Source organism: Periplaneta americana, chromosome 1 (genome assembly GCF_040183065.1).
Source record: "Periplaneta americana isolate PAMFEO1 chromosome 1, P.americana_PAMFEO1_priV1, whole genome shotgun sequence".
Lineage (NCBI taxonomy): Eukaryota > Metazoa > Arthropoda > Insecta > Blattodea > Blattidae > Periplaneta > Periplaneta americana.
Window position 1 is genome coordinate 116,586,634 of NC_091117.1, and position 20,642 is coordinate 116,607,275.

At 36.7% G+C, this 20,642-nt stretch overlaps 1 protein-coding gene across 1 annotated transcript in view; it reads right to left on the reverse strand.

Annotated features, from left to right (window-relative positions):
* The window catches only part of LOC138700063 (uncharacterized), a 1,616,191-nt gene extending 1,596,971 nt beyond the window's left edge, over positions 1 to 19,220 (reverse strand). The window contains exon 1 of the mRNA XM_069826368.1: positions 19,178 to 19,220. Within this exon, the coding sequence (XP_069682469.1) occupies positions 19,178 to 19,220 (43 nt within the window). The remainder of the gene's footprint in view (positions 1 to 19,177) is intronic.
* Between the last annotated feature and the right edge of the window lie 1,422 nt (positions 19,221 to 20,642).

The following is a 20,642-nucleotide window of genomic DNA, read 5'->3' on the forward strand; positions in this document are numbered from 1 at the left end:
CCAATTCTCTGGCGTAACCTTGGACAACGCTTCTTCAAATAATTTTATAACTTCACTGGATTTGAAAGATACATTGTGTTTAGCGACATAATTTTTCACTTGAGCCCAGATGAACTCAATGGCACTAAAATTGCAGTGATATGGTGGCAGTCGTACTACGGTATGCCGGTGTGGTTCACTTTGAGCTAATGTATCCAGTTCGTACCTTACCATTTTTTCCTTTTTCAATTTTATTATGTCGTACAGTACGATTTTTGTCGCCTTTGGGTCGTACTCTATGTTGTTCTGACGTAACCAAGACTGCATGTCTGATTTAGAAGATGCAGAAGTGGGAGCTTTATTTAACTGTACAGAATGGTAAGAGGCGTTATCCATTACTATAATGCTGTTTTGTGGAATGTTCGGAAGGAGTTTGTTTTCGAACCAATGTTTGAAATTAACGGCGTTCATTTCCTCATGAGGATCGTTGATAGATTTGGACTTAAAACTGTGATAGGCTCCTGGTATAAATCCAGAAGAAGATCCAGCATGCACAATAATAAATCGTCCTCCTTTTCCTAGGGGCACGTTCAGAGGGATGTCACCATCTTCACAAATCCAAATTTTGCTCTTCGTGTGATTGATGTTTATCCATGTTTCGTCTAGGTAAACGATAGGGCGGCCGGTTATTCTTAAGTCGCGCATCCTCCTTAAGAAATGGAATCGCTTAGCAATTATGTCGGGTTTCTCTAGCAGAAGCTTCCGTCCGAAGTTATTCTTAGCGTAACGGAAATTAAGTTTTTTTAATAATTCCCGGACCGACCATTTACTGCCAGAAAATAAGCCAGACTTATCGAGAGCATCACGAATATCTTCCACACTCGGAATGAAATCAGCCTTATACAAAGAATAAATCTGCCTCTTGATGGCGGCAGCAGTGAATGAGTCTATATTGGTTTTCGTGGGCGTTCTTTGCGGCCGCTTTTTGCCCGGAGTTGAAACTCTTCTTCCTGATTCATCTGCTTCTCTCTTTTCATTTAGGATACGGTAAACAGTGCGTTCAGATACTCCACACGCAACAGCAGTTCGCTTTGCTACTTCGACTACGCTTATTGTAGGATTTCCGACTTTCAAGGCATCGTACTCCTCTACGAAAAACTTATGTACATTGCACACTATTTCCCTGGCGTCAGACTGCAGTGGCTTTCCTCTTGTTCCTACACCAAGAATCACAAACACTAGGACAAGTAGGCCTAATATAAAGCACAATACTTCTAACATTTTAATTATAAAATGATTATAGGCACCTTCTCAAACTACACTGAAAAATGTTAACACACAGTTGTAATAACATCCACCACTGACAACGTCTCCAGATGGACTGGTTTGGTGAGGGAGAGGGAGGAAAGAAAGAGGAAATACTGTTATACAAGTGTCTGTGTCCCAGGATTAGTTCAACTCACCCTCCCTGACCCTTCCCAAGGCATCAGGTAGCTCTGCCAACATAGACCTTCCCAAGTATAGTAATATATATTAGGAATTTTACTTCATTTATGCACAGTTCTGTCCCGCGCCGTGGCGTCGTGGTCTAAGGCATCCTGCCTAGGACTCGCGTTACGGAATGCGCGTTGGTTCGAGTCCTCATGGGGGAAGAAATTTTCTCATGAAATTTCGGCCAGTGTATGGGACCGGTGCCAACCCAGCATCGTCATGCACTTGGGGAGCTACGATAGGTAGCGAAATCCGGTTGCGAATGCCAGCTATAACGGCTGGGAGGATCATCGTGCTAACCACACGATACCACCATTCTGGTTGGATGATCGTCAACCTCTGCTTCGTCATGTGGGCGTGAGGCCAGCAGCCGGCTGGTCGGTCTAGGCCCTCCACGGGCTGTAGCGCCACGGATTATTATTATTATTATTATTATTATTATTATTATTATTATTATTATTATTATTATTATTACTATTATTATTATTATTATTATTATTATTATTATTATTATTATTATTATTATTATTATTATTATTATTATTATTATTATGCACAGTTCGTGTTTAGAAGATAGAGGTCGGTAAATTTTTCAGATGGACTCAGGGTAATAATTCTGTTTCTATTGCAAACATTTCTAATATTTTTATATTTAATCGACATTTAACATTGATAGTATGAATATTAAAAGATTATTAATGGTTTATTACGAGACTCGGAGGGAATTAGTCCCCTTTCATTCTTGAATTTTAACATCTTCCAACACTGGTTCAGCTCCAGTAACAAATATCTTTACAAACGAACTGTAATTCTCTTAACAGCAAGGAACTATACACCTGTTCCTTATCTTTTCACCGTATGACTAATTTGGCGGGTTATTTATTTTAACGACACTGTATCAACTACCAGGTTATTTAGAGTGTACGGAATTGGTGATAGAGGAATGGATTTGTTGTGATAAGGCTTAGGATTCGCAATGAGATTACATGACATTCACCTTACATGTGGGGAATCCCTCGAAAGAAAAAGCGCAACTAGGTAATCATTCCATGCGGGAATTGAACCCACGTCGGAACAGTATGCATGCTCCCTACCACCTGAGCCATTTCGATTTCTTGCAATGACGGAATCTTTATTCTGATATCATAGGCAATTTTGCACTTTTGTTTTCACTGGTTCGTTATCATCGAATGATAGTCTGGATGGTACGAGATCTAGTTTATGATGTATTGGGGATGTATCGGAATCTCCCAACTTAGTTGTTGCAATACATTTCACGGTGGTATGACCTGAGTTATGCTGAAGAAGAAGAACTCTCTTCTTTGTATCTTCTTGGTCTTACACATTGTTTCTCATAAAGCCTATGCACGGTGCGACGATTTTCCGAAAAGTCACGGTAAATTACTGCGTCAGAATCCCTAATCAGGGACATTACGACCTTGCTTTTAGGTGGTTGAAATTTTAGTCTTGTAAAAGATGAGAATTGAAGTCTCTACTGCATGCTTTGTTTCTCAAATATGGCTCAAAATTACGTGTGCACTTTTCATCACACCACCACATGTCATAACACTTTCTAGATACTTTCAGCCAAATCACTGTTCTTCAGACTACTGCCTATTCTATCGTTTTCTGTTATCATCTGTAAGCCCCTTCTGGAGCATTCTTGAACAAGTTTTATTATACTAGTTCATACAGTCACGGAGAGTGACATTTATTCTATTACCTTTTTCAATCTTGGAATTCGATTTCCAGATATTTATTCATTCAATAGGCAACCAGCTTAGCTTAGACAGTAGCACGTTTGCCTAGTGATCAGAAGTAGCGTTTTGACGTGGATTTGAATCCTTCTTGGGATGATTACCTGCTTCGGTTTTTCTAGAAGTTTTCCTCAACTGTAAGCAAATGCCAGTTATGCCATGACGAAACCTTTGGACACATCTCACTTAGTACATCTCGCTATTATCAATTTAATTGAGGTTAAAGAATATTGTAGTTAATAATGTATCATTAAATGATCGATTACAGTAAGACAAATTCTTTAAAAGTATATTTATTTATTATTTAGCTGGATCTTAACGACGCTGTATCATCTACTAGGTTATTTAATGTCGATGGAATGGCTGGTAGCGAGATGAGGCCGAGGATTCACCATTTGATTGCGTATTTGACTTACAGTTGAGGAATTCACAACACTTGTTGTACGATTTTTAAATGCATAAACCTGTACCGTATCCCGAAAGTTTCTTTACAACTTTGATGCCATACAACACCACTTGGGGGCCCAACTGACACCAGAGATATACACTGCCCCATGTGATTCTCCAGTTCATAAGTATCTGTTTTGTATGACATTAAAGTTCTAAAGAACCTTTCGGGACATGATATGCATATTGAAACAAGGGCAGTTCTTGTAGTTGATTTAATATATGAAGATTTAAAAAAAAATCTGCGTGTTGTATATACTGTAACTTCTGTTACAAGAAACCGTATTATTGGAATTTTTTAATCTGTGTTTATATCAGAGAACGAATTATATTTTAGATGTAATTTAGAATAGGCCTATGTTACATCTATTAGGCCTAGTTATATTGGTAGTTGCTGCGCAACAGTGGACGGAGTTGCCAATTTAACCTATGTGTATAGCATGGTACCTACATAGTTAACCAAATTATCTTATATTATCGGAATGTCAGTTTGATTACTTAATGGCCCATGTAAAAAGCTTATAACGAAAATAATTAAAATGAGAACCTGAAATATTTACTAAATAACAATTTTTCGGAAACTGTTAAATGTACAGGCTGGGCACAAAGTCCCGTTACTCCTCTATAAATACGTCAAATATACAAACTATTTATGTACATCCGGGCATAATGCAAACATACATCCACTTTAAACTAATTGTGTATGCTAAATTTCCAAAGGGTGAGTGTGTCCTCCATCATTCTACTCACACAAAATAGTGCGTCGCCAGGTTCAGTGTGACATTCACTTCAGATGCTGTAATCTGCGGGAAAATGCGTCGCACTGCGTCCTTCAGTTCATCAATCGTGTCGTACAGTTCCTGTGCAACAATACTCTTGATGGTAAGATAGGTGACCCACAGTCAATCCAGCGTTGTGGAAACAACTCGTTGAGGCACTCACGAACGGAAAAGGCGTAATGGCCATAATGGGAGATATTAATAATTTTGAGTTGTTACTTATCACTCGACAATTCCGAGTTCTAACTCGCATGTGTATTAATAAACATACTTATCTCTCAATCAGTCTGGCACTGACCTTTGATCCTTGAGTTACAACTCTCGATGACGCAACAGACGAGAGACAAGTCACTATTCTATATTAATAAACGTTACTACTCACTCATATAATTGAGTTTATACTATCAACTTTCTGAGTTAACTGAATAGGTGACTCAAAGCGGTTGAGTGAAGTTAAAAAATCGTAATGACGAGGTATATTATTGTTGTATAATGCAGAAGAAAAGGTATAAACATCGTAGACAAGCTTGTAAACATAGTTACAAAGATTTGTACAAATTTAAGAAGGAGAACGTACAGTGACTAGCGCGGAATTTCTTGCAAGATTCAAAGGGCAGAAGAGGAAGAGTTCTCGATAATGAAATGAAAATGAGCATTTTCTTACTATTTGTGGGCGATCCAGGTTTTCAAATGGGCGTTCCAGAGAATATGGATATTTCCCATGGTACCGTGTCACTTTTCATTTCATTGTATTCCATAGATCTTGTGTTAGCATTAAAGCTTCAAGATACGAAACAAGAGTTAAACAATTTTTTGGTGAGATGAAGTGAGGCCGAGGATTCGCTATAGATTATTTGGCATTTGCTTTACGTTTGGGGAAACCTCGGAAAAAAAAATTCAACCCGGTAATCAGTCCAAGGAAAAATCTAACCCAAGCCCGAGTGCCGCTCCTGATCAGCAGCTAGCGAGTCTGCCGACTAACGTAAGTTACCCTGGAGTAGATTATTTTACGACGCTGTATTAACATCTCAGGTTATTTAGCGTCTGAATGAGATGAGATGAGATGTGATAATGCCAGTGAAATGAGTCCGGGGTCCAGCATCGAATGTTACCCAGCTTTTGCTCAAATTTGGGTTGAGGGAAAACCTCGGAAAAAACTTCAACCAGGTAACTTACCCCGACCGAGATTCGAACCCGGGCCACCTGGTTTCGCGGCCAGACGCGCTAGCCATTACTCCACAGGTGTGAACTCAGTGAAAGAGTGTAGACCTACTCACAATGTACAGTAAAGATTTCTAAATTTTGGAATATCTTTTTACATGATGTCCTTCTATGTACCCTAGTCATTATCCTTATAGCTTTCTTTTATAAAACAAATTCTAACTGCTGGGAAGTTGCAGATTCTTTGAAATTAAAAGCATTTAATTGCGTTCAATTTCCAACAACTGTCCAAGAGTTACAGAATGCAAAATGGAAGTATTCATTTCCTGACGCCATTGAAGCTGTGAATTATATCAATATTTCTATTTAAAAAAATCAACATGCCGATGAGTATTTTAGCAAAACAAAAAGGTGTTGCGAGCCTTAATGTACGAGCTACCTGCAATGTCAAGGAAGAATTCACAAGCGTGGATAATTATTTCTATATTAGGCTTATATGGAGAAATTCGGATGTTTCTAGAGTAATGATTGGCAATAATGTCAATGCACTTCTTCTAGGTGATATGGGCTATGGAATTCTGTGGTTCCAAGGCAAAACATGATATTTAAATTTTTGTTGGAAATGAGATTTTGCGATAACGTGTGCATCCTGCTGGTATCTTTATTGTGGCAAAAGATAACATGTATATCTCTATTATTTTTTTGTCTAATCCATTGTTATGAAACACGATTCCTACGATTTTATAAGGTTGTTCAAATTACATCTGTACATGCTCGCTCTTGAAAAGTGAAAGAAATGATATAGAGGCCTAACACATTTTGCCTTGGAGCCACAGCATTGCTCCTTGGCTTATTACTTTACCATCACTCCACAGCAAAGAGCCTACAATAAATATATACCGGTAACGAAAGAACGTGCGATTATAGAGGTGTTTCGGCCAAGTGAAGCAACAATTTCCAATTCTCCGTAGCAAAATAAGAGTTACAATGGAAAGTGTCTTTGATCATATTGTGCTGCCTTATATCGCACGATGTAACTAAACACCTATTTGAAGATTATGAAGTTCCATTACTGTAGGACGAAGTGAAGGAAGATAGAGTAGAATTACCGAACAGGTTGTATCACTCAGACGAGTCATTAGACATGAAATATTAATAATATACAACGTACACATATAGGTAAGTTTATCATCACATTATATTGTTACACATTCATAAGATTTTTTTTTTTTTTTTTTTTTTTTTTTGTGAAGAGGAAAAAACTTCCTATTTCTCATTTCCGGTAACTGATTTAGTGAATAATATGTGGTGCTGTTTCAAAATATTAACAAATGAAGTTTGAAACTGCACACTTTCCTCCTCTATGATCGAAACAAAAGTATATTTACAAATCGAATGTAACGAAGACTTCCCTCTGCAAGGAGCTCTAGTCTAAATATTGATAACTTGCACAGCTATGTCTAGGCGATAAAATGCGAGTAACAACTCAGAGTCACGATTGAGATATGTCCAGGAGGGGAAAATATTTATTAATATGAAATTCAGACTAATCACTCACTCGACCTTTTACCACTCACTGAGTTGTCCGATACATCTCACTCACTCTCAAGCAGTTATATTAATATCTGCCAATGGGTCACCTATCGTTACTTCTCTACTAGACACTTCGCAGTCTGAGCTCACGACCTGTGGCAATACGCTTTGGGTCCACACCTGTGGAGTAACGGTTAGCACGTCTGGCCGCGAAACCAGGTGGCCCGGGTTCGATTCCTGGTCGGACAAGTTACCTGGTTGAGGTTTTTTCCGGGGTTTTCCCTCAACCCAATAAAGAGCAAATGCTGGGTAACTTTCGGTGCTGGACCCCGGATTCATTTCACCGGCATTATCACCTTCATCTCATTCAGACGCTAAATAACCTAAGCTGTTGATAAAGCGTCGTAAAATAACCTACTAAAAAAATACGCTTTGGGGTTTCATCAAGAGCACTGTTGCACAGGAAAGGTACGACATTAATGATGAATTGAAGAAAGCCCTGAGACGCGCTTTCCAACAATTACACGAGCAATGCTGAAGCGAATGTCGCACCGAACCTGGCGACGTATTATTTTGTGTGAGGAGGATGATGGGAAACATTCTGACTCATTGGGCTCTTAGGACACACATGTAAAATGGATGTATGTCTGCATTATGACCGCAATTACATAAATAGTGTGTATGTTTTTAGAAGTTTATAGGGGGTAATGGTACTTTGTGCCCACCTTATACAAAAGAAAAAGGAACATTATAATTCAGTTGGAGAAAATTGTTAGTATTAGAAGAATGGGAAGAAAAAATAACAATTGATAGAATAATGAAAACATGGACGCAGAATTTTGTCTTACTCCCGGAGTTCCTTTTATATAAACATAATATCTGTCCACAGAAGGCAGAAGAAGAAATTTTGGTGATCATATTACGAGCGTGACTTAAGAATGCAACTTACAGAAATTCAGTAGAAACATAAGATACGAACAACGCAGAGAAACGCAATAGTTCAGTAAATAGACGTTCACTCCTTTGCCGGAAATTGAACCGCGGTTGACGGATTTTATAGTCGTAAACGTTACCATAAACTCTACGCTCGAACGAATTGAGACTCAGTGTTAAATTGAAATCTGTTCTGTGAATATCACATGCATTTATTGAATTAAATATAGTTCAATAAATTTAATGTTACCGTTCTTTTCATATTAGGTTATTCTGATAATTCATGCAGATTTTCCACAATAACACTTCTCTTTCTGCTACATCTTTGGAAGTGATTGTGAGTGTGGGGTAGTAGTCACGTAACATTATGCAAAGTGAATTTATATGCGCATGGAATAAGTTATTTGATGCAGTAGGTCTTGCAGCTGTGAGCTGTGTCTGAAGTCGAGACTCGAGCTTATTCTATACGTTGTTCCTCTTTTGCTCATATAGCTGCTGGCAGAGTCTCCCTTCCATAAATTCTCTGCAAGCAAAGCTGGGTTAACCACGCACTTCTCTCCGAACGCTTTCCTCCTTTGTGTTTGAAGTTCAAAGTAAAACAACGTGGCCACCTAGCATAATTTAAATACGGCATTGGACATTGCATTTAAGGTGGTTTCTGGTAAATGACTGACTGTTCTTCAAGTAATTTGCAAAGTAGGTGCAAAGGTAAATTAGAAGATTATGTTCACCTTTTATAAATTAAATCGCAATACAGAAAGTGAAGTTCAGATACAATTTAACTCACTTCAGAAGTCACTATAGTATTATAAAATCACTCAAACTGTGATACGTTAAGTTAAAAACAAAAGCAGTAAAAATTTTTATTTCGAAAGGAATGAGTTTTAACGTCCCAATATATTTTAATTTTGGTATTAAGCTTACTTTTACAAAATTTAAACTTGACATTTCTTCGGATAGTTCTTGTCAGAGTTACATTCTTCAGCAAATTTTATTCCTCGAAATAATAATTGTTGTTGACAATAAAGACACAAATCGTTATATTCAATATTATCCGTGCAATACAGAATTTTTAAACACGCTGAGAAGATTATAATCCTAAATGATTTTGAAATGTGTATTCCATAAACTATCTCCATTCCGATGAATATTAACGATTTAAAAACAAAATGGAAGTAACAATATAAATTTATGCTGATCACTACTTGCACACATTAGCCACTTTCTAAAGAAAATGGAACTAGAACTAGAGTAGGCCTATCTTATCTCGGAAAAGGATTACTTGTTAGCTGAACAGAAACTGTATTTAGTTTCTAATAATTTCATGCAACTTTCCAATTTCAGACTTTCATTGAATTTTCTGACATTAGGCTTATTTCATGTCATATAATTGTTCTGTATTTGGCACTTAATAATGATTCCTGTTAGGTATATTTTGAGTCGTGTGTTCACATTTTCCAATTAAATTTATCAACGTCTTGTTGTCGTGATTGAAGTTTTAGGTACGGGTTCGAATCCCAGCCAGGCCTGGAATTTATAATTGAGAAATCCATAAGCGACACTTGTGCCGGACAAGATTGAAGTTGGGGCTTTCCTCGAGCTTCTTTCATTTCCCCATATTGGACATCGTCGTCATCATTCCGTCCTAGCTCCATTCCATTATTTTACTGTATAACCGATCGCCGGCTGGCGTGATCGAGAAGCGGCTTGATCCAGGGACGAACGTGTTGGAGATGCATGAATCGTAATCGTAATGTAATAAGGGAACATGGGAGAGGAAACAAGGAAGTTTCTATGTGAGGTCCAAGTCTGTTGATCACTTGTTTTAACCTGATTTTTACCGTTCCGTTGCAGAAACGTAACATAAATTTGAGGGGGAAAAGCTCAAAATGAACGTAACCTAAACGACTAGCACATGAGGGGAAGGAATATGGCAAGCACTATCAACAGCACGGCTGAACAGCAATAGGACAGAGTTGCTGAAGATGTTAAAAGCTTGGGCAGAGTGAGTGTCGAGAGGGACCGTCGTTATCCTCACTAGACGAAGTATCTGAGCTCTTCGACTACGTGAATATCAAATAAGCTTCCTCAGAAGGACCCAGGACGAAATGAGGAAAACATGCTCCGATCTGTGAAGGCTTTAATTCGGAAAATGCCGAAATTTATGACGGAAAGTGTCTAGGTCCGTAGTCCGACATTTGTCTTAGCGCAGTAGAAAACTACAGGTGAAATAATTTGTCTCTGTTTAAGTGACCAGCCAATTAGCTATAAAGTGTATCAAATGATTCTAATGAAATATGACCGGATCGAACCTGACGACATAATGTGGGGAAAAATGAATAATCTAACCAAAGGCGGAAGAGGGATGTGTATTTCAGGCTTGGAGAGCGGCTGAGAGTGGGCATGTTCATCGTCCTTATTCTGAAATCTAGATACTGTAGTCAGCCGATGCGGTTGGAAATGCGCTTGGCTGTGGATAATAGGCGGACTTATGTGGGGCATGGGGGGCATTTCCCCCAAATTTGTATGAATTCTTTTTTTTTCTATTAGCGTTAGAAAATATTGATTTCAAGAGATTTTTCTTGCTTTTGTTTATGATTAAGTTTCTGTACTTAAATTGACGAATTAATGTCTTCAGTTCATGTGTCTGGACTATAATATTTATTTTAAATGTCTGAATGTATAAGAATTTCTATACCTCATTTGTGGAATGGGAGCACTGTAATGTTCCTTTTGTAACGGTCTGTACATATGCGTTAAGGCTGGTTCACAATAAACCGGGAACGAAAACGACAAAGAGAACGAGAACGGAAATATTGTTGAAATAAATGTATTTAAGTGTGAGCATTCACAATTAACTATTGTGAACGATCACATTAAAATACATTTATTTTAACATTATTTCCGTTCTCATTCTTGTTGTCGTTTCCGTTCCCGGTTTATTATGAACCAGCCTTAAGAAGTCTGCAGGTGTTCAGGCCGCCACTTGGACAAATATGAATAACACACTGCACAACAATGCAGAAAAAAGAAAAAATGGTCACGTATAATGTACAAACTTAAGGAGGAAATTAAATAAAATAATTAGAATTTTCATTTCATATGATATCTTGTTTTCTGAAATAAACAGATATATTACCGATACATGTAAAATTGTCTATATATTTTGTTAAAAATTTACTTTCAATTTATTGTTGTGAATATGTTATAAAAATAACGATCAGTGACAACAGTGCACAACGAAAACAGAACTGTGACTTTGTACTGTCAATATCAATTCACCATTATTATGATTACCAGTTGTGCAGAGATTTCGGGACAATGAGTTCGCGAGTCATTCGTTTATTCTTTGTGAGTGTACAAAAATCTAAAAGTGGGTTAACTAGTGTTGAAGATGCTCCAGTTGCAACATCAGAATCACTACCACCACCACCACCACTATTTTTTTTTATACCACTACTGATGTTAGTACTAGTGACAACGCAGTCAGTGAAATAGATATTTCTCATCTTGACGATCTTATTAGTGGCCCTTCCAGACCTGTCTTCTCGGAGTTTCCCCAAAGTGAATATGCCAATGTTAAGAAAAGTTTTACAACTTCATGGAGCAGTAAATATGAATAATTTGGAGTACATGTGGAGAAAGATGCTGTATTTTGTTTTCCTTGTAGACAGTTTTCGTGTTCTGGTACAGCATGTGTATTTACCAAAAAGGGCGTTCGGAACTGGAAGAAAATACGACAAAAATTAAGTGAACACGCCATAAGTTCATCTCATTTGTTTCCAGTTACAACATGGACTAATACGAAAGATAAATAATCACACAGGTTTTAAATATATACAAGGACCTTATAAGAATGAAATCGGCAGTTTAAGATGATTGACATACTATTGTACTTAGCCAAGCAGGATTTCTGGATAAGATAACAAGTGATATTTTTACAAAATAATGTTAATCTCACGATTCAAATAGCATTAACGTTATTATCGCCGCGCTTTCATGGTTAACATTCGGCAGGTCTTTGAGCGGCCTCGTGCATAACATTCGGCAGGTCTTTGAAATTTAATTGCATTATTGTTTTCAATTCCTTATGTCGCCGCTCCAATCACTCGCATCAATTTCAATATTGCAACCAATAAGCTGCTTCCATTATTAAATGATACCTACTTGTCTAATCCACGTGGACTAAAACCGAGGTTGCAATGTCTCGTGCTGAGGACAAACATTAATGTATGTGATTAAAAATTATTATTAAAGAGTTATTATTAAGAGTTAAGAATGTTAACGCACTCGTATATGAAATAATAATAATAATAATAATAATAATAATAATAATAATAATAATAATAATAATATAATAATAACAATAATAACCATTTAACAATATAACAAACTATAACTTATTCTTATCGAGGAAATAGACGTGAAAACGTGACGCTTAGAGTGAAACCTACAGAGCAACAATCGGTCGGCAAAATCACGTTTTAAAATATTGTGAATTTCTTTTCCAACTCAATAATAGGATTTTATATTTCCAACAATAATTCCTTTCTACAATTCGCCTTAAACGCTCTCGTCAACAATTGGATTTTCACTTAACACAGTATTCGTTATAGCACTCCACCGACGACAATGACAATTTACTTGGACTATTACGAACAACAATGAACTGTTAATCTTAACTAATATTTACAAAGCACTATTTACAAATCAGAACTATCAGTTCTCAGTTCACAGTTCTTCTAGCTCAGTCACTCGAGTTCACAGTATCTCGAACCACAGACATTCAGAGACAGTTCACTGTACTCGAACTCAGGTCCCTCCAACTGCGGTCCACTGCACTCGAACTCAGGTCCCTCCAACTGCGGTCCACTGCACTCGAACTCAGGCCTTCGGATGCTGGCGCAGATGCGGACGCACACTCGAGTCGAACTCCGGCACACAAGTCTGGCTTGCTTGCTTTGGCTTACTCACTGACTGAATAACTGAAAACTGCTGTCGTTCCTTCGCGTCCTTAATTTATAACCACAGCGACGTAGCCTCGAAAGTTCCACGCGTCTCTAGAGATGGCACTCCAGAAAAATCCAGAGCCCTCTCCTCTCTACCAGCACCAGATGCGCGCGCACTCTCTCTCCACTCTCTCGCCGCATTGACCCTTTCCCCTCTCCGCCGCGCGCCATCCCAAAGTGCTCCGCGCGATCTTCTCTCTTGCGGGACGCTGGTCGTGAGTTCGAATCTCACGTCGCTGTCACAATATTTTAACCTATATTCACACCGCACGTTATTGTATGATGCCTACATGTTAACCATGAGAGCGCGGCGATAATACCTTCAAACAGCGCAACATGCGAAAGAACTTTCTTAACAATACGCAGAATAAACAACTGGCTTCAGTCAACAATGACACAAGATCGATTGTCAAACTTAATGGTTCTGTATTCGAAAAGTAATATTGTTCAGTGACTGTACCGTAGTGTGATTGTTGAGAAATACATTTAAAAAAGGAAACAAAATTCACACTGTAATAACTGAATGAATTTCTCAACACAAACACAGTTTCTGATGAGTTGTGACATAGTGTGTTTCTTTGCGTTCCTCCTCATTCGTGAAGAACCACTTGTATGACTATTGTATGTATAATTCCGAGTGACAGTGTTTATTTAAATATGTGAACTCGTGTACTGATAACTTCATAGATCGCCAGATATGGAGGCAGCAGATGGTCAGTATTTCTTCAGGAAAGGAAGCTTAATAAAAAAAAAGTTTCTCTTAACACTGGTACGTAGTGTTATTGATGTATGCATGTGTTTGTGTACGAGAGAGAAAAAGAGGGAGATTGTTTTAAGTCAGAGGTCAACAACCTACGGCCTGCGGGCCGTATACGGTCCGCAATGTACTTCTATTCGGCCCACTGGCGAAAGGTAAAAAGTATAGGCCTATAAATAAAATAATTTATTAAAAAATAACTTACATTTTCTTTCTACCTCGAAATAAATTATTATTTTGGGAACTTAACAGCTTCTGCTACAATTGATCAGTTGGAGTGGCACACTCCCTCTCTCTCATATACTGCATTCAAATTAACTCGATAAATAGCTCCTTAACTACCTCCTGCATTATACAGAGTGTTCATTTCAAAACTTGCAGTCTAAATAACTATTTAAATTGAATTAAATTTAAACAAAAAACACGTCATTAAGATATTAAGGGGAAGTCTGAAATCAGGCTTAATTGCAGTTTAGATTTCACCCCCATACCCCAGCCATCCACACTTTGAAATTTCAAATGGCACCCTTATATTTTTATACTTAAATATGAAAGAGCATTTAATTCTTTGTACATCTCATTCATTTATTTCACATCTTTTGTTTCATATCGTATCCTGGCAACCTCGATTTTTGTTACTGTTGATTAGAGATGAAGCTACAAATATTATTAAACATTTTTTGTAATAGTTGTGTTCGTGTATTAAATTATTGTAAAATGGTATATACCTCTTCAAGAGAGAAGCAGAAATCATATTCATTTATGAAGCTGAAAACCGTTGTGCTCGTAGAACTGCTAATGCTTTCAAGAGAGACATCCTGAGAAAAACGTGTCATCGATCTGTCATAGATCTAATACGGAAATTTGAAGAAGCTGGTTCTGTGTGCAATGAAGCAAATGGCCAACCTAGAAAACTCGATGAAACTTAGCAGATTGAAATACTAGGTCATTTCAATATTGAACCCACGCCTCCATTCCAAAAGTATCTGCTGTAACAAACATTTCGGTTGGTTTCATACATAAAGTGCTGAAAATGAACAAATTATTCCTCTACAAAGTACAATATCACCAACAGCCCACCGAAGACGATTTTGATAGAAGAGTCGAATTTTGTGAACAGATGTCTCAGTCGTCTCACACAATTGAAGATGATTCAAATTTCACACAAAATATTTGCTTTAGTGATGAAGCGACTTTCTTCTTAAAAGGGCTTGTCAACAAACACAATTGTAGGTACTGGGACATTGAAAATCTTCATATGTTTCGTGATGATAATACCCAGTTTCCTCAGAAGATCAGTGTGTGGGCTGAAATTTTTGGCAATGATATTGTTGGACCGATTTCCATTGAAGAAAATCTGACTGGAGAATTGTATCTGAACATATTAGAAAATGTTATTGATCCACTTATCACACTGTCGCTAGAGAACTAAGTCAATGAAGGAAACCTGATGTTGGACTAACAAAATTAGCATTTTCACCAGGACATAGCTCCCCCACACTATGAAGTACCTGTGCGACAATGGCTGGATAGAAGATTTCCTGGAAAATGGATTGGTAGGAGAGGTGCTGTAGAATGGCCAGCGAGATCTCCAGATCTGACGCCGCTTGACTTCTTCCTATGGGGTCATTTGAAATCGGTTGTTTATACTCCTCCGCCTGAGAATATTGAAGAATTGAGTAGTAGAATAACCCAAGAATGTAATCTGATTAGTAAGGAAACATACCAAAACGTTCGCAAGGAGTTCCAAAATAGACTATACTACTGTTTTACCAACAATGGAACACATTTTGAACACCTGATTTAGTGCAATATAAACTGTTTCTTGTTTGGTTGCCAGGCAAAAGATGTGAAATAAATGAAATGTATAAACAATTGAATTCTTTTTCATACAAAAATATAGGAGTGCCATTTGAAATTTCAAAGTGACGGTGGCTGGGAGTTAAAATCTAAAATGCAATTAAGGCTGGTTTCAGACTTCACCCTCAATATCTGAATTGACGTGTTTTTTTGTTTAAATTGAATTCAATTTAAGTAATTAGTTATTTAGATTGGGAAGTTTTGAAATGAAAGCCTGTATAAGGGACTCACCGCCCAAGGAAGGAAGTACCACAGTTCCGCACAAAAGTTTTGTGAAATGTTAGAGTTGTTGTAGAAGGAACTTCTTTGACCTTTACAGAATTTTAATACAAATTCCAAGGATATTTGCTTATTTCAGAACCCTTTCGCCATTGAAATAGAAACAGTATCTAAAATGTACCAACTTGAACTCACTGACATGCAGACTAATGACGAACTGAAAGAAATATTTCATTGAAACACCAGGGTACAATTTTATAAATGTCTCTCAGCTACACAGTTTCCTAACATAAAAAAACTTTCAGCTAAAATGTTAATAGTTTTCGGAAGCATATATGTGAGCAGACGTTTTTAAGGCAGAAATATGTAAAATCAAAATTTCGCTCAAGACTAATTGATGACCATTTTTATCATTATTTAAGCATATCAGTCACTAACTTCGAAACAGTTATCAATTTTCTTGCATCTAAAATTCAGCCGCAATCTTCTTATGAAAGATAATGCGTAAGTTGTAACGTCATATTTTCATTTGTACAATTGAAACACATACTGTTTTGAGGCTTTGCATTTATGAGTATCAAAGTTACAAACGTTAATTTACATAATTTAGTTGCTATTTTGTTTAGTTATATTATTTCTTCGATTTTTTAATATGTAATAAATAATTTATTAATGAAGAGAGTAATTCTGTATATATATATATATATATATATATATATATATATATATATATATATATATATATATATATATATATGTATATATATATATTTATATTTGAATATTTATCATTAATTTAACTGCAGTCGGCCTGGATGGCACAGTCGTTATAGTGCTGGTCCTCTGTGCTCGAGGTTGCGGCTTCTATTCCGGTTCAGGTCGATGACATTTAAGTGTGCTTAAATGCAACAGGCTCATGTCAGTATATTTAGTGGAATGTAAAAGAACTCCTGCGGGACAAAATTACGGCACACCGGCGACGCTGATATAATCTCGGCAGTTACGAGCATCGTTAAACAAAACATAATTAAATTAATTTAACTGTCAATCATGTCCGGCCCAGATCTCCTGCAATTCTTATCATTGTGGCTCACTCTTACAAAAAGGTTGTCGATCTCTTTGAAGTTATCCCCTATTAGATATAATTTATAATAGACCTCAGTTCAAGCCCAATACAATTCAGACCGAAACATCGCGGATATAAATGTAACACTGTAAGAAATATGCCCCATGAAAAAAAAAAAAAACTTTATTATGATCATATTCCGATATATTGTACCACAGTCAAACTATAACGGGGGAGGAGGTAAATGATGTCCCCCTCGTTACATAAGGATTCTCTCTCCACCCATGCTGGGGGTTATCACAAAAAATGTTCAAAGGTCGAAGTGATGAGTCGGTCGTAGTGTCCCTCTTTAACAGAATCAGTATCAGTAACATTATGCATACGATCCTTAGTGTGACCAATCAGGACAGCCCTGATAAGTAACTTTTAAGTCTAAGAAATGTGCATATTTTTCTTAAATCATTTCTAGGTGAATTAAAGAACGTATAACTGACGAGTCCTCAGATATTAGTTCGTCGATATTTTGTACGAGTAAATAGTATCTGCTTAAACAAATATTTACTGTTGTTAATTTCACATTCGTAGAGGAAAATTTGACGAATTAGAGTGGGGCGTTTGAATATTTTTTACAATATATAATTATTATTGTTCACGTTTGCACATACATTCTTTATTAGAATGTAAGTTTCTTTTCTCCTTTCTTCTCTGGCTACTCATTCTTGTTGAATTCCGTATTTCCATTAATGAAGCAATGAGAAGTGCATGATCTTTCCCTCGTAATTTTTAGTGGTGACGCTATTTTCCAAGCTCTCCTTGGCATTCTCTCTTTCGACCTTTCATTAATACGTTTTACCACTCCAGTTGCTTTATAATGCAGGATGGTACGAGTCAGATTATGAAGGAAATAAAAGTTACGGAATATAGTGTATTCAACATGAGAACTATTTGCTGAAATGCATGCCGAAATTTAATGCTTCCAGTTGCGTAGAATTTGTGTTAGTGTGATAGGGATAATTTGTAACGGTTTCTGTGATCCTACCTTTGAGGTAGTCCATGCTGTTAATTTTCTCAACGTAAACGATGGCCTTTAAATATTCGCACAAGTGTAAGAATCCAAGGATGACAGATCTGACTACCGTGGTGGCCATTCAACAGGACCTCGACGACATGTCCATCTTTCTGGAAACTGTTCGTCTAACCACGAACAAACTTTGGTGACCGTAATGGGACAGGACATCGTCCGTTTGAAATATGTCGAGAAAATTTCCTTCTTCATTCAGGATGTTCGGGAAAATACTATCTTCAAGCATTTCCTTATACATTTCAGCAGAGAGATTACCTTTGATGAAAAACCACCCAACAACTATTGTTCCCCATACGTCACACAAAAGCATCAGTTTTCGTGTCCCCTTGCATTTTAGACTGATCCATCCAATTCTGGTTGGAATCACTCCACTTCCGCCGATAATTTTGCTTATTTACTTCCCCATTAACCCATTTGATACCAAGACACTTTCAATGATTGGAATATAAATATTTCAGAATTGATATTAACCCATTTATGCCCAAATTATTTTTTATTAAAAATGTTGGTGTTTCTTATATTACTACTTATTGACACATAAGAAACAAAATAAGATGATTATTGGTCCTCTCAAATCATTTACGCCGTAAATAATGCATGTTCCCATTTGGGAACAGTGGGAGTAAAGGGGTGTAAAAATTGTCTTCATCGCTGAACAGAATGGAAGAAAGGAAAAGTGCAATTTCCCTGTATGACCTGACTTCTGTCTCACCGACTATAAATTTAATGTTTTGTAGCAATATGGCTGCGTAATACTGTTTAGAACTTCTTAAATTCTGCTAATTTATTTATGGACTACATAACTGAAGGTTATGGAAATTCGACCACAATATTCTCAATCTGAATGTGCTAATACAGTGCTCAAATTCTTTTCTTGAAACTAAACTATTATGTAGATCTCTATGGAACTTGGAACACGGACATTTTAAAATTCTAATGGATATTTAGAAAAGGCAAACTCTGTAGTCATAAATACAGTAGCTTCTTCTTGTAATTCTAGTCGATTTTAATCCAATTTTACCACTGTTAAGTTAATATAAATTAAAATAAGCAAGATTGTTTTACTCAATTAATCAATATTGTGCTCTATATTTCTACTTACTTTTATATCGGAGCAAGTATCCTCCCTTCACTTGTTTCACCATGCCTGAAATATACAGAAAATACGTTTTAAGTAAACAGTATTATTTATTATTATTGTTATCCAAATATTGAAACCCTATTTTACCTTTGGTATATTAGGGTTGTAGTTTGTTACATGTGAAATACATTATGTAGTGACAATACACAATTTTAAAGAATTAATAGTAGGTGTGAATCATAGTTACAATATAAATACACTAATTAAGAGACAGTAAACAATACTAAATACGTTATGCAATAATTACTTTCAGTTAAAACAAAATGAAATAAAATTAGAAATTATAATCGAAGGTGTAGAGAAATTGCAAGATTATTACATTAATTTGTGATCTTATACATAATTTTAAGCAATATTAATGAGATAATGCACATAATTGGCGTAGTTACAAATAAAATACCTATTATATAGTTGGTTTTCGATAGTAAAGAAAAAAATAAAAACAAAATTACTTATGGTTACAAACTATATACCTGTCATCAAATACTCAACAATAGTAAAATCTATAATACAAACATAGTTATTGTTGTCATTACTATTATTATGTCCCAAAGATAGACACCTTGTTTTACATAGTGCATTAGGATTTTATATCATCATTAATTTATATACAATTAACAGCTACAGTCTTGCGTGGATGTGGTGTATAAACTCTGTGAATTGTTTGTAACAACATTTTTTTCTAAGAAAATGGTAAAGGGGTGTGGAGTAATTTAAATTGCAATCCGAGATATGATATCTTAAAAAGTGTCTTTTCCTTTCGAACACTGGACAGTGAAAAATCAAATGTTCAACAGTCTGATTCTCTTTGCATATGCACAGAGATTCTTCTGCACTTTTGATCCTAAATCTTTCAAAGTAGGAACCGAATTTTCCATGGCCGGTCATAAATTGGGTGTAAAAGAAGTCGGTTGAGAACTGACTGCAACATAGTCTGTCTTGTACATTGGGAAAGAATAATTTCTTGGTCACAGAGCCTTTAACACTAGAGTTCCAGTATGTATTCCACTTGAGTGTAGTTGTGTGCTTGATCTTCTGCTTGATGTACGAAATAGGACAGGTGGAATATTTGTATTCTGAGTTGGTTGAGGCCGCTTGCTTCGCTAATGTATCCGCTCTTTCGTTTCCTTCAGTACCTGTGTGGCCGCGCACCCACATTAAGCAAATACGACCTTCAAATTTAAGTATTAGGGATCTAATTTCGACGGCTATAGAATGCAAGTTGTATTTATCGTCAATGGTTTGTAAGGCAGATTGAGAGTCGCTGTGAATACATGAGTCAATCCCGTTGGTAATGCTCCATTTCACTGCTTGCAAGATGGCAAAGAGTTCTGCTTGGAACACGGAGCACATGGGCGCCAGGCGGAACGTGGCAGAGTGGACTTCAGTAGTGTTGTAGTAGGTAACAAAAGCACAGCCCACAAGG